Here is a 13,713-nt window from a genome sequence, read left to right as displayed (position 1 = left end):
ACATGGTCCAGCGTGTCTGAGTGGTCCAGTGCTCAGAGCCCTGCCTGCTGCCAGAGAGCAGCTGACGCTGGGGGCCGGGCCGGGCTGGGCTGCCGGGGCAGTGTGGGGAGCAGGGGTTAGCTAAGAGGTGGGCACAGACGGGAGGAGGCAGAGCTCGGTGTCCGCACAGAGGCGAGGCCCCAGAGATGGCCACCAGGCCCCCCCCAGGCTCCCTGCATGCTGAGTAAGACGGGGCCCTGCCCCGGCATGTGGGGTGTGAGAGCCCCGCCCCGCCCCCCCCCACCCTGCCCCAGAATAGGTATTCGCTTTCTGGGGGGGCTCGGGAAACTCATGTTTCTGGAGGGGTTAAAAGACGTGGTTCAGAGAAGCCCCCATCCCTGGGGTCTAGGCCCCTTGGCAGGGCAGCCTGGCCCTCATCACTGAATAATTCCCCCTGACGATGGGTGCCCCCCGCCAGCCCTGCTCGTAACGAGCCGGTGTCGTCCAGCCCTTCCTGCCCACCTGGCTGTTCCTGGAGCGGACGGCTGACGGGAGAAACGGCAAGGCAGGCCGGGGTCGCCGGGACCCAACATCATTTTTATTCAGAACTTCTGTGTTACATTCGCCCTTCTATTTAAGGCCTCCTAACCTCGGGGAGAAGAGTTTTCCTAGCGCCACCAGCCGCCTGCCCCTGCTCTATGTCACCCCGGTAAACCCACGTACGTGGGGTCAGAACCAGACCCCCGGCAAGGCACATTCTCCTCCGCTGCTCTGCACTGGATGCAGCTCAGCTCTGAGCGATCCTGGCTCCCTTCGCCCTGGAGTGGAGGATTTCGCCGAGTTCCCTGACAAGGTCCTGTATTTTCTTTCCATTGTCCCTCGTGGTATCAGCCCAGAAGCTCAACAGCCCCTCGCCCCCTTCCAGCTTCTCAACCGCCACCGTTTCCAGAGTCGTCCAGGCATCTTCCCAGCAACCCTCTTCCTCCAGCTGGCGTGGGAGGGCCTGTAGCTCTGTGAGCAGCAGGCCCAGGAAGCAGAGAAACAAATCCTGCTCTTCGCTCCAGTTCGCCTGCAGTCGTGAAAGTTCCTCCTCGATCTCGCGTATTCTCGTCTCATCAGCCTTGACGCTCTGCTCAGTTTTTTCCTTCTCAAGGTCGCATTTGCGGATGTTTTGTTCGTACTCGCAGACTTTGGTTTTGTAGAAGTCGACGGCGGTTTGCAGCTCCTGTTCTGCCCTCTGAGCAGTGTACAGGGAGGCCTGGAAAACGGCAGTCATGATCCCAGCTGAAACGAAAGGGGCGTTCTTACAGGCCACCGTGGCGACAGGTTAAAAGAAAATCCATTTCTGAGAGAAAATTGGGATCTTCTCTAAATCATAGAACACTAGGACCGGAAGGGACCTCGAGAGGCCATCGAGTCCAGCCCCCTGCCCCAATGGCAGGACCAAGTACTGTCTAAACCATCCCTGACGGACATCTGTCTAACCTGGTCTTAAATATCTCCAGCGATGGAGATTCCACAACCTCCCCAGGCAATTTATTCCAGTGTTTGACCACCTGACAGTTAGGAACTTTTTCCTAATGTCCAACCTAAACCTCCCTTGCTGCAGTTTAAGCCCATTGCCTCTTGTTCCATCCTCAGAGGCCAAAAAGAACAAAGTTTTCTCCCTCCTCTTTATGACACCCTTTTAGATACCTGAAAACCGCTGTCATGTCCGCCCTCAATCTTCTTTTTTCCAAACTAAACAAGCCCAATTCTTTCAGCCTTTCTTCATAGGCCACGTTCTCTAGACCTTTGATAGATTCTTGTCGCTCTTTTCTGGACCCCCTCTAATTTCTCTACCTCTTTCTGTGCAATGACTTCTGCAAAATGATTGTATTCAAAAAGTCTCTGCTTGCCACAGAAAATCTCATTTCACCGTCAAACCATTTCAGCCACAGCCGGACACCTCTCGGCCAGAAGTGGGGTTTGCCTTGCCGCAGGGGAGCTGTGTTTCTATTCCCGCCTCTGGCCAGGCACCATGGCCGGAACCGATCTCCCGTGTGCGGAGAACTTCCCCGCCCCTCCCTAAAGGAAGAGACGGGTCGGGGGCAGAGGTTGCCTGAGCAGCCCGAAGATGTGAACGGTAGCGCCTGGCCCCGAACTCCCAGGAAGCCCTGCCCTGGCAGGTCACATCAAAGTACTTCAGCCCCAGTTCTGACGCTCTGCAGGCAAATCAAAACCCTCTGGGCTGGGTTTGAAGACCAGCGCATTGCTGTGCTGGCGTGGGACGTTTTCACAAGCGAAAGATCAGACCTCCGCTCACGCACCGGAGGCTCCCGGTTATAGAACCGGGGACGGGCGGCTGAGTGCCTCAGTGGGCCGATATCTCACCCTCCGCATCCCAACAGCCCCCTCTTTCCTCCTGCACCCCAATGCGCCGCCCCGACCAGGGGTTCCCCGCTCGGAGACTGCCAGGAGCTCAGTCTCCATGACCTGCTCAGCCCTTGGCCTCCACGGAGATTGCAAGCGAGAGCGGAGGTAGCAGCAGAAAAGGGTACATCCAAAGCAGCTGACGGTACAAAGGAAAGGCCGCGTGCCCCATTCCCCGCCCGCCAGAGCCCCTCTTTCCAAAGGGCCGCAGCTGGCTCTGAGCGGAGGGCACAGCTGGCTCGTGAGGAAGCCGCTGCCACCCCGTGGGAGGGCAGGGCTTGGTCGAGACCTACCCATGAGACTGGAGAAAGGCAGGAACGCCAGGGCGATATTTCTGGCGATTTTATTCCACCCCACCTCTCGTCTCGCCTTCTTCTGCATCTTCGTGAGCTCTTCCAGCTGACTCTTGGCTGTGCCGTGTATTGTCTCGGCGTGTTCCTTGGTGCTCTCGTGGTATTGCAGCTCTATACGGGAGAGGTCCTGGCTCAGTTCTCTTTCGTGCTTTTCCTTACGCAGCGTCGAGCTCTTCTCCGCCACCTCCACGGCCTGGGAATCCATGGTGCGCTGCTGCTTTTCCAGCTGGCTGTTCACTGCTGTCATTTCCTTCAAGGCACTGCGGGCATCTTCCTGAACCCGTCTGTGCACACCCGGGGTCTCGCTGGAAGAGCTCATGTTCCTGGCCAGAGATACCAGATGCTCCAGGCCTTTAGCAATCCCACGTTGCAGGTCGGGAGTTAAAAAGGCCATGCTGAGCAAGGCAGGGAACAAGGGTGGTGGGATCTGCGGGAAGGGGAGAACTTTCAGTGCCCCGGACAGGAGAAGAACGTCCTTTCTCACGCTGGACCACCCGACCGTGGGCCACGCCGCAAGGGCTTCCCCCCCACCAGGAAGTCTCAATTCTGGCACAGAAAAGTACTGTGGAAGGAACTGGTTCCTTGTGAGGGCGGTGCCTTTCCCCCGTCTGACTGTTCAAATGCCACAAACGCAGGGTTGCGCCGCCAGGAGACCCTGGGGTGGCTCCAGGGACCCCGCTGACTTCGCTGGGCCTGCTCTGGGTGTTAGAACTGAGCTGAGGGTGTGAGAGTTGAATTGCATCATCCCGAATCTGGCTGTTCTCCCAGAGCCTGCTCTGACCCTGCCGGTGCTGTGTGCTCCGGGCCCCTGCTGCCCCGGTCAGAGCAGTGGGTACAGCTCGACTCCTCTCTGCTGCCCTGGACTGGACTCGTGGTCCATCGCTTCCCGTCTCTCTGGCCGCAGCCCGGCCTGGCACAGTCTCTCCAGCTCTTCCCTGGGCTCTCCCCAGCCCCAGCACACACGCACTGAAACACTGCTGTTTGCCCATCGGCGCGAGCAGTGCCCAGTGACGGCCCCGGCGAGCACAGACCACAGACCGTCCCCACGCGAATGACTTTTCCCCGCTCCTACCTTCCGTCCACGTCGAACCTCGTCCCGTCGGTCACGCGCCCGGTGCCACGTCGGGGGTATTTACAGGGCTCTGCTGCAGGAGGGCGCTGCCCGCTGGCGTGTCAGAGGCTGTGCGTGAAATCCCAGTGTGCAATGAGAAACATGTTCGATCACCTGTCCGGTGCATGGGGCACACACCCTCCACGCCCCTGGGCGAATTCCAGCTGGGTGGCACCTTCCCGCCACCCTGCGCTCTACTTCCAGCTGGGGCCAGGGTTCTGCCCCCCGAGAACCCAGGAGTCCTGGCACGGATCTCTGGATGAGACTTCCCCGTTTCTACATTCTCCCTCCAGCCTCGCCACTACCGGCCCTTCCTCTTCCAGAGGCTTAAAGCTGCTGGTCGTAGAGCCAGCAATGGAATTACATCTTGGCAGGGTCTCTCCCAGTCAGTTCGACAACCCCCCCCAGCCCACCTCTGGGTTTGCAATCCAGTGAACACGAGGGAGAGAAGGGGCGGGACAGGGCACCTGGATTTGATCTGGGGTGGCAGGGGATGGACCATGGCCATGGAGAGAAGATCTCTCGATTGCCTGCCCCCCGTTACGCGCTCCATGGAGGGCTGAGTTCCCACCCAAGGCAGCGTTGCGCAGGGCAGCAGTTACTCTGACCGCTGCTCCCTTCTGCGCACAGGATCGTCGGTGCCTTACAAAGCCAGGAAATGCGGCGCAAAGGGGAGTCCGAAGGAGGACTGGATGCGCAACTCCGCCAAAGGCAGCGGCGTCGAGGTCACCTCCTGATCTCAGCGGCCCTGAGGTGCATCCAGTGCTCACCCAGGACCCAGCAGAGTCTGCGACAGGGTCTGATTTGAATTGCCCCAGTGCAGGACTGGGCCCACCGCACCGACCCCAGGGGAGCTCGGAATGACCCTCCTGGCCCCAGTGGGCTGTGGGCGAATTGTCCCTCCAGAACCAAGTCTGTCTCACCCGCAAGCCCGGCTGCCTCCCTGTACCGAGTCCGGCCAGCTCTGGCTCAGGAGAAACACGTCCATCCCCTGCCGCCCCAGATCAAAGCCTGTCCTGCCCCTTCTCCCTCTCAGCATCAAACCAATGGGATCATCTAGCCCAGAATCGCCCAGCGCTCACCACCGCCCTGCGTTAGACCCTGGACAGCGCCTCTGCGGGGCAGCCTAGCCCCGAGCACCCTGCTAGAATTGTACACGATTTACAATCCTTCCCTCCCCGGCGCCCACCAGCACTACCACTTACCTCTCCATCTGCTTCAGGCCTCCTCCCGCCTGGAAGCCAGCCTGGTGCCGAGCTGCGGTGGCATTTATACTGGCCTCTTCTGAGGGGTGTGTTCGCGTCTCAGCGTGACCTGAGCTGGCTCCTGAAATCCCAGCGTGCAATGAGCTGACAGGTGGGAAAGCCCCTTTGATCACACGTCCAAGAAATGAGCATTAACCTGGAGCACCCGGAGTAAGTTGCAGCTGGGTGGGTTCCAGCCACCCTCCCAAAACGCCAGTTCCCCACGGAGACGGGGTGCACCTGCTGTCTCCCCCTTCTTGCACTGAGCTCCTGGGTCCTAGGAGAACCTCCCCACCACTGGCAGTGGTGTGCAGTGTGGACACAGGCTGGTACGTGGTGACGCCTCCTAACACACCCAGCCACTGTTTGCTTCTCCCAGGCCTGAAGTCAAAGGCGGATCCTCCGAATTGGGTTGGTGCCACTGTGGAGGCCGTGATGGGCACCCGGGCTGGCACGGGGGCAGGACGTTGGTTTAAGGGAAGGGGGAAATGCGAAGAAACACACACCCACGTCCTGCTGAACAAACATTACCCGAAGAGTCAACAGTCACAAGCCGCTGAACTCGGGTGGAACAAGCCAAAGTCTCCACATGGGCATTGTTTCAAACCCCGTGTGAACACCCAGCGCTGAATTTTATCTCCTTCCCTCAGCTTCCTGGGGCGCTGTTACCTGGGGGTTTTCAGTCCCTCAGCTGAACCGGCTGAACCGCCAGGCTGGGATCTCCCTGAAAACGATACTGCCGGGACGTGGGGTGGGAACCAGGAAGGGGCGGTATTTGGGTGAGGCTGGGAAATGAAATACTGGGCTTTTCTGCAGGTCACGTCAGTGAGGGCTGGCTGAGTCCCAGCACATTAGGGAGCCCAGGAGGGCGGGTTAATATTTTTATTGGCCCATCTTCTGGGAGCTTAAATTCCTAATTTTGCTGGATACTAAAAAGGATGGACTGACTCGCGAGCTTCCATTTCTGCCAACTTCCCCGTGTGGGTGTGAGCCCCAGGAACGGTCTCAGCTGTGCCCACGGGTGATGAGTTATATGGGACAAGGTCTGGAGTGAGATCTCTGCCCTGCCTGAGAGCACCTGCTACCTCTCTCCCCAGCGAGTCTGAAAGCTGCTTCGAGTTTGAGGCCAGGTCTACCTTGCAGGGCTTCCCCATGTTCCTTATTCCGACGGGGTCTGAATAAGTCACTTCGGAAAATGGCACACACCCAGCCGCCGCTCTGGGGCACCGAGCGTTCTCATTTACAGCTGCCGCTCCGGGGCACCGAGCGTTCTCATTTACAGCCGCAGCGTTGCGGAGGGAACCCTTGCAGGAGCAGGAAGTAGCTGTCCTTTGCTCACACCCATTCCTTTGCAAACTTGAAGAGGGTGGTGCCAGCAAAAGTCATTCGCAGAGCTGGTGCGGTTACGTCCAGGGAAAAGCTCTGAGCTGTTGCTCAGCTGAGCGAGTGCTTGGGGGGGGGCGGTGCTGGGAAAAAGGGGGTTTTCTGATCCCCTGCCCCGGGTAGACGAGAGCTGCCACACCTGAGTGGCAGGACAGTGAGACAGGACTGGCAGCCCCCTCCCAGCTCCTGGCTTCCCGTGGGGTTAGAGCAGAAGAGGGACCTCCCAGCTGAGCAGCTGCTGCTTGAGGGGGCTTCGGGGGTGAAAGCTGTGCAGGGCCTCCTCCTCCACCCCCAGCCACCCTCCTGCCCAACTCCAGGCAAGGGAAACCCCAACCTCCCCCTGTCTGAGGGCAACAGTGAGGGGCAGGCTGGGTATTGGGGGCAGACCCTTATGCGGTCTGGATGTGGGCAGCTGGGTCGGGGTGCAGCAGGGAGGGGGTGCTAGGCCTGGGGGCAGGAAAATGGGCTTTTCCTAAAAATGTCTTTTGTATTTTGCAAAATCCACCCTTTTGCCAGATTTGTCTTCCACTGGCAATAAAAACAGCGCGCGCGCGCGTGTGTGTGTGTGTGTTAGTTAAACGGGTTGGGAAGGGTTATAAAATGGAAAGAGAAAAACAGAAAAAAACCCCTAAAATTATCATAGCTACCAATTTTCAATAAAAAAAACCAGAAAAATCCCCAAACTCTTTCCTGCCCGTCCCCCCGCCGACTCTTACCAAGTGGTAAGAAACTGGAGAAGTCTGCGCTGTGCGCGCCAGCGGTTTCCTCCCCGCTCCCCCCGTGACGTTTTGTTTATACGTATCACATAGAACTGGAAGGACCTGGAGTCCCGTCCTCACAGCAGGGCCTGTCACCATCCCCGACAGGTATTTCATTTTCCCCCAGATCACTGAATGGTCCCTCGAGAATTAAACTCACAGCCCCGGGCTCAGTAGGCCAAAGCGCAAACCACCGAGCGAGCCCCGCTCCTACCTTCCGTTCACGTCGAACCTCGTCCCGTCGGTCACGCACCCGGTGCCACGTCGGGAGTATTTACAGGGCTCTGCTGGAGGAGGGCGCTGCCCGCTGGCATGTCGGAGGCTGTGCGTGAAATCCCAGCATGCAACGAGAAACGTGTTCGATCACCTGTCCGGTGCATGGGGCACGCACCCTCCACGCCCCTGGGCGAATTCCAGCTGGGTGGCACCTTCCCGCCACCCTGCGCTCCCGTTCCAGCTGGGGCCAGGGTTCTCCCCCCCCAGAACCCAGGAGTCCTGAGCCCCGAACCCCTCTGCTGTGCTGCCGGAGTGGATCTGTAGACGAAGACACCCCCGTTTGTACTGGTCACACCTCCCACCCTCGCTACCAGTCCCTCCTCTTCCACATGGCGCCAGGGCCTGACAGCTGCTGCTCACGGACCCAGCCCTGGCGTTACATCCTGGGCGTGACTCCCTCTTTCCCCAGGCTGCCCATCTGTCCCTCTGCCAGGCAGCTTGCCAACTGCCCTGGTCCGGCTCTGGGTTTGTAACCCTTTCTGCCCCTTCCCAGAGGATGCCCAGCTGAGCTAGTGCAACTGACCAGGCTAGGGTGTCAGGCCACTGAAATCCAGCTGCGTTGTCCCCCTCTGCTCTGGTCCACTGTTCCCCCATCCCAGCCCTGAGGCCCCATTTTCAGCCCCCCCCCCGCTTCGTTACGTTCACCCCTCAGAGCTGGCAATAGACCCCTGGCAGCCTGACTTCCACACCAAGCCCCCGTCCGCTCCTGCAGCTGGGGAGAGAACCAGGACTCTCTACTCCCCAGCGCCCGTGTTAACACCCTGCCTTCCTTAGGCAAACGGGAGGATCGGGCCCAAATGGCAGGAAATTCGTTCACGGCTCCAAGCCGGGGACCCACTGGCCAAGCGGTAGATCTGGCTGCCCAAGACCTGGGGATCACCACGCAGGAGGCGGTGGAGCTGAGGAATAGAAGGGCCTTGTAGGCATTAGGAGGAACATGTCCAGATCAATAGGAGTGATGATTTCCCTCGACCCAGCACTGTGGAGGCCACATCTGGAGTACCGTGTCCAGTTCTGGGCCCCCAGGATAGGCAGGATGTGGGTCCAGTGGAGGGCAAGGAAAATGTTTTGCGGGGCTGGAGCACGTAACCTGTGAGCAGAGGCTGAGGGGTTTGGGCTCATTTGGTTTCAGAAGAGACGACTGAGGGGGGATTTCACAGCAGCCTTCACCTGCCTGACGCGGGGCTCTGGAGAGGCTGTTCTCAGTGGTGCCGGACGGCAGGACAAGGAGCAATGGGCTGAAGTCACAGAGGGGGAGGTGCAGGTTGGATATTAGGAAACACCCTCTAACTCCCTTCATTGTACTCCTCTTCCAGAACCAGAGCAACAATCCAGAATTCCTGCCTCTCCACCTCGCCCCTCAGCAGTTCCCAGCTCCCGGCCATCCCGCCCTTCCCGGAGCGGGCCCATCTTCTGGATGTTCAGCCTTCCCCGAGGCTGGGGGCGAACAGGCGAAGGGTTCTTAGGCTCTCAGGGTCTCTGCTCTCAGCCCCAGGGGACAGGTAACGGACAACTCTGCTCCACTACTCCCGCTCTGCTCGCTGGGCAGGGTCCCCATTATGTCCTCCTCCTGGCTGGTCCCTCTGCTCCTGCCCTGCCCGTCTGCCCACCCTGGCACCAACAGCTGCCTCCCCCCGAGCAGAGGCCTCCAGCCAGAGGCCCAGATGTCCTGCTCAGGCTGCTGGGGCAGCCGGTGGGACTGGCCTCGGAGCTGCCGAGAACAACGGTGCTCCATGGCAGGGCCAACCCGGGCACAGCCCAGAGGAGATTCCTGCAGAGCAGCTCCCAGCCGTTCCCACTGCACCGCAGGCCTGTTCCCAGGGCAGGCGCTACGGCTTCTTTGGAAGCAATTAGCCCGGTTTGTTTTTCAGGGGAACTTGCAGCCCAGCTGCCAAAGGGCCCGGCCCCAGCACTGCTCAGCAATAGCTCAGGAGCACAGCGTTTATGGGTGCTGAGCCCTGAGGATGCCATGTGCTACGCCAGGCTAACGGCGTGCAGGGAGTGAACTGGGGGTCAGAACTCCTGGGTTCTGTTCCCAGCACTGGGAAGTGACCAGGTTCCAGTGGGTCAGAGCTGGAGGGGGCTGGGAGCTGGACTCCTGGGTTCTGTTCCCAGCGCTGGGAAGTGACCAGGCTCCAGTGGGTCAGAGCCGGGGGGGGCGGGGCTGGGAGCCGGACTCCTGGGTTCTGTTCCCAGCGCTGGGAAGTGACCAGGCTCCAGTGGGTCAGAGCCGGGGGGGGCGGGGCTGGGAGCCGGACTCCTGGGTTCTGTTCCCAGTGCTGGGAAGTAACCAGGCTCCAGGGGGTTAGAGCTGGGGGGGCTGGTCATGCCAGCAATACAACCCCTGGCCGATTACTCCCCAGTTTGGCCTGAGCATTTGAGGTTCCTGACCTAAACTGGACAGGAGCACACAGAAAACCGCATCTTCGCACAAGGGAAATTTCTGACAAGCCCTCAATGTGGCCTGTGAGACCTGCAGCCTTCCAGACGGCCCCTGGGCTGCTAAAAGCTCCCTGTACCCTGCTCAGGGAGCAGCAAGGAGCCATCGGCCTCTGAAACCAAGCTCTGCAAACGCAACTGGCAATCAGCAGCTGCCCCAAGCAGAGGGCCAAGCTCAGGCAGGAGCTCAAGGCCAGAGGGAGAATTAAAGAGGCAGAGGAGAAACCAACCGAGCTCACAGCACTGCCAGGGAAGATGAAGAGAAAGCAGAACAGCCAAGGAACGGTCCACTCCCTAGGTCTGCAGGCCAGGGCACGGTAGGTCACTGCGGTGGAGACCCTATGGGACTTCCTAGGTCCTTTTGGAAGTGACTGACACTGTGGGGAGAGGATAGGGCCAGGAGTTGGGGGGTGATGCCGGGTGATCCCCGGGTGCCGAGTACGACCAGGAGTTGGGGGGTGATGCCGGGTGATCCCCGGGTGCCGAGTACGACCAGGAGTTGGGGGGTGATGCCGGGTGATCCCCGGGTGCCGAGTACGACCAGGAGTTGTAGAACTTCCTGGCTGGAGGGGAAATAAGAGGCCCTGGAGGGAAGGTAACGGATACGATTCTGTTTAGGGCTGTCCAGGACTAGGATGTTCAGAGCTGAGCTGGGCCTGGAGCAGAGGGAAACGTGACATTTGTGTGTTATTTGGGTCTCCGATATCACTGATTGTCACCGAGGGACTGTCCCATCCGCCCAGCTCCCTCGCTGTCCCTGCTAAGGGCCAATCATCAAAAGGTCTCTGGGCCAGCAGGCAGGGAACTGGGCACGATCTGTCAGCCAAGCTGGGCTGTACTGGGGGGCAGTGGGGGACGTGGCAGGGAGGAGACAAGCCCAGCAGCACCTGCTCTCTCTCAGCCAAGGGCATCACAGCCGCCTCTGGAAATCAAACAGGAGGTTTTTTTTGCTCTTTCCATGGAAGGAGGTGCAGTCACAGGAACCCACACCCTTGTTTACACAGCTGACGTGGGAACCAGGTGCTCCTGTTTACTACTTCCACGGAATCGAGAGGAGCAAACCCATCGATTAACGAGTGCCAAGGCGGTGGGTGTGGGGCCTCGGAGGAAGCTCTGGGCAAGACTAGCTGGTTGCCATGAGTGAGAGGGAGTCAGGACTCCTGGGTCCCATTCCCAGCTGCAGCTAAGGGCACTAATGGATACGCAGGGGATCCCCCAGTGGGAGCAGGGGCGGTCACCTGGTTAGACAGATAAAATACACAGGAGCTTTTCAGGGGCCGAGGCAGGTTGCCACGTTTATAAGAACGTAACCGATCTCTAATGCCCAATACCGACACACCCACCCCCAACCGTAACCCATCTCTAATGCCTAATACCCCACCCCCCACCGTGCTCTGCAGCTGCTAGATAGTTACCAGGCCTGACCGCGGCTGGGGTCCGTAGCTCGAGTTTGCAGCTTGTGGTGGCTTCGTGGCCGGGAAAGCCGGGCGGGAGAAAGAGCCGGGTCTGCTGGGCGCGAACCGCTGCTCCTTGGTGTTGCAAGCAGAACGGTGCCCGGAGGTCTCCCCTGCTCACCCCGTCTTTTACAGGGTTCACGTGAGACGTCAGCCTGGGGGTCCTGCCGGGTCAGGCTGCCTCACGACTTTCATCTTGTCCATCTTTTCTCTTCAGGGTGGATCTTCTGCTCAGCTTCGGGGAGTTGTCTGCTCTGTTCAGCCCCTGGGGTCTGATCCTCAGGACGGGCTGGTGTGAGGGTCAATCACACACACCCCATTCACACCTCTAACACAATTCACACCCTAGGCACGCAACTTAGGTCGAGTTTTGGTTTCAACAGGGCTTTACCAAATGGAGCGCGGGATCAAAATGCATCCTTGGTTACAGTATGGGGTCTGGTTCGCCCTTAATGGTGCGTATTACACCAGAACTTGAATTATAAATATAAATTGATAACACTAGACTAATCCCGTGTTCATAGTTAATCTTTAGTTATCACACAAAGAATTAACACAACATTACAAACAGTTTCATTTTTCCTACATACAATATTAGTTTCCCTTTTTCCTACTAATTAACCCTACAGCCCCTGAATATATTAGCACGGCTGTTCCTGGACAAGTGCCCTCTTCCGGTCTCTGCATTTCAAAGGGAACAGTGGCTAAATGGACACCAGAAATGTTCTGGCAAAACCCCCGTACTAATGGGATTTAATTGCTTTGCCCAACAGGGGAGAAGGTTTGTAGGTGCTGGTTGTAGGCCAGGACCTACCCGAGGAGCTCTCTGATCACAAAAACCAAACAAGACCCAGTGGGTAGAGATTTGAGCCAGGCAAATGCAGATGACGACCAAGACAAGCGTTTGAAGGGAAGTTACCACTCGGAACAATGCACCTAGAGATGGGGAGGGTTCTCCGTCGCTGGGAGGCTTTAAGTCAAGACCAGGTTGGCGTCTCCCTATAAGACCTGCCCCAATTCAATCACGTGTAGCTGGATTTGAAGATGGGGCGGGGGGGGGATTTGTCCTCGAGAGATGCCTCCTGGTGCAGGTGCACCCCTGCCCCTCTGCTGCAGATGGGTCAGGGGTGCAGAGCCTGCCTCACCCAGGGGTGCCCTTTGCATTTACAGCCCAAATTTCCAGCTCCTTCTCAGCCACCCTGGCCTCAGACAGCCCTGCAGTCCTGCTCACACCCAGTCAGCCAAACAAGAAACTAGCGCCAGCCAGTCTGCAGGACAGCTTTGTCCCCTGAATCGTTCCGCCCAGAGTAGCTAGTAGCTGTACGAGGACTTCCTCAAACTTCGAGTTCTATGGAAAAGCAAACGAGAGCGGCCTGGAGGCGAACCAGCGTATCCCAGGCTCCCCTTCATCAACGCAATGTTTCAGGGGGAACCCAGGAAACATCCCATCTGATCTGCAACTCGACGGCTTCCTACGGTAAACACCTGGGACCAGCTCCAAGAACCCAGACCGGGGACCCTTCATAAATGGCAGTGCAACCCTTGGGCTGGGCGGTGCAGTGACAGTGGATGGGGATGAAAAATGGGCCCCCCAGCTCTCAGGAAGAAGGCGGCACTTTTGCTTGGTTCCATTGCAAACGTCCACCTTGACGTGGCCCAGCCGGCAGTGGCGGCACTGAGCTCCCCGACCCTCCCAAGAGCATTCAGGGACCAGAGATTTGCCTCCGCTCATCTGCCATCACCTGCTGAAAACAGGTCCGCAGGAGAGATCCCCCGAAAGCACCAAGCCCTTCCCCTCCCCAGTTCAGCACCCAACGGGAGCCGGTCAGCCCTACCGCCTAGTGGGATCTGTGGCCCCCTCCGTCGCGGCAGGGAGCAGAGCGCCCCACGCCCAAGCCACCGCCCGTCACTCCAGCCCGTAGCTGCGCGTTTCCTGGCAAACTCCAGCAGCCCTCGACTGAAGGCCGGACGAAGGAGCCCCGGCCACGCGTTCCCTTGCAGGCCCCAGAGACTGGAGAACGGGCTTCCGGCCTAGTGTCGGAGATTTCCAGCACCGGCGGCAAGGCTGACCCAGCCGGACCAAACCCCGGCGGCTCCTCCGCTGGCACAGGGAGCCCAGAACATCCGTCCCCCCCATCTGTGACCGCGGGGTCATTGTGCAGCAGCTCGGCTGGCCCCTCTCAGGTTGGGGCTCTGTGCGGCGTGGCCCTGGGGCGGGCATGATGGTGCCTGGGGGGTTGTAGCAGCACTGGCTGATCTAAGGCCTGTGCAAGTCAGGGCATGGATGGGCCTGGCCCCTGCCCT

At 59.1% G+C, this 13,713-nt stretch overlaps 1 protein-coding gene and 1 long non-coding RNA gene across 3 annotated transcripts; one reads left to right on the top strand and one right to left on the bottom strand.

The window, feature by feature from the left end:
- Positions 1-564: 564 nt before the first annotated feature.
- Positions 565-11,628, bottom strand: LOC142024644 (uncharacterized). Of its 2 annotated transcripts, none has more exons than XM_075016789.1 (6): positions 11,371-11,628; positions 7,455-7,774; positions 5,061-5,181; positions 3,817-3,924; positions 2,685-3,171; positions 565-1,263 (listed from the first exon to the last, which is right to left on the bottom strand). In XM_075016789.1, the coding sequence occupies exons 5-6, from the start codon at positions 3,136-3,138 to the stop codon at positions 767-769; spliced, it is 951 nt and encodes a 316-aa protein (XP_074872890.1). In that variant the 5' UTR covers positions 3,139-3,171; positions 3,817-3,924; positions 5,061-5,181; positions 7,455-7,774; positions 11,371-11,628; the 3' UTR covers positions 565-766. The 2 variants fall into 2 exon arrangements, with proteins under 2 accessions (XP_074872890.1, XP_074872891.1); XM_075016790.1 differs by having other exon boundaries at positions 7,455-7,562.
- Positions 10,055-12,957, top strand: LOC142024652 (uncharacterized). The gene is made up of 2 exons (XR_012648504.1): positions 10,055-10,272; positions 11,627-12,957. It is a non-coding gene; the product is annotated as an uncharacterized LOC142024652 (long non-coding RNA).
- The last annotated feature ends 756 nt before the right edge of the window (positions 12,958-13,713 follow it).

Source organism: Carettochelys insculpta, chromosome 22 (genome assembly GCF_033958435.1).
Source record: "Carettochelys insculpta isolate YL-2023 chromosome 22, ASM3395843v1, whole genome shotgun sequence".
Classification (NCBI taxonomy): domain Eukaryota; kingdom Metazoa; phylum Chordata; order Testudines; family Carettochelyidae; genus Carettochelys; species Carettochelys insculpta.
Note: the sequence above shows the minus strand (reverse complement) of the source record. Positions and strands in the feature narration are given on the sequence as shown.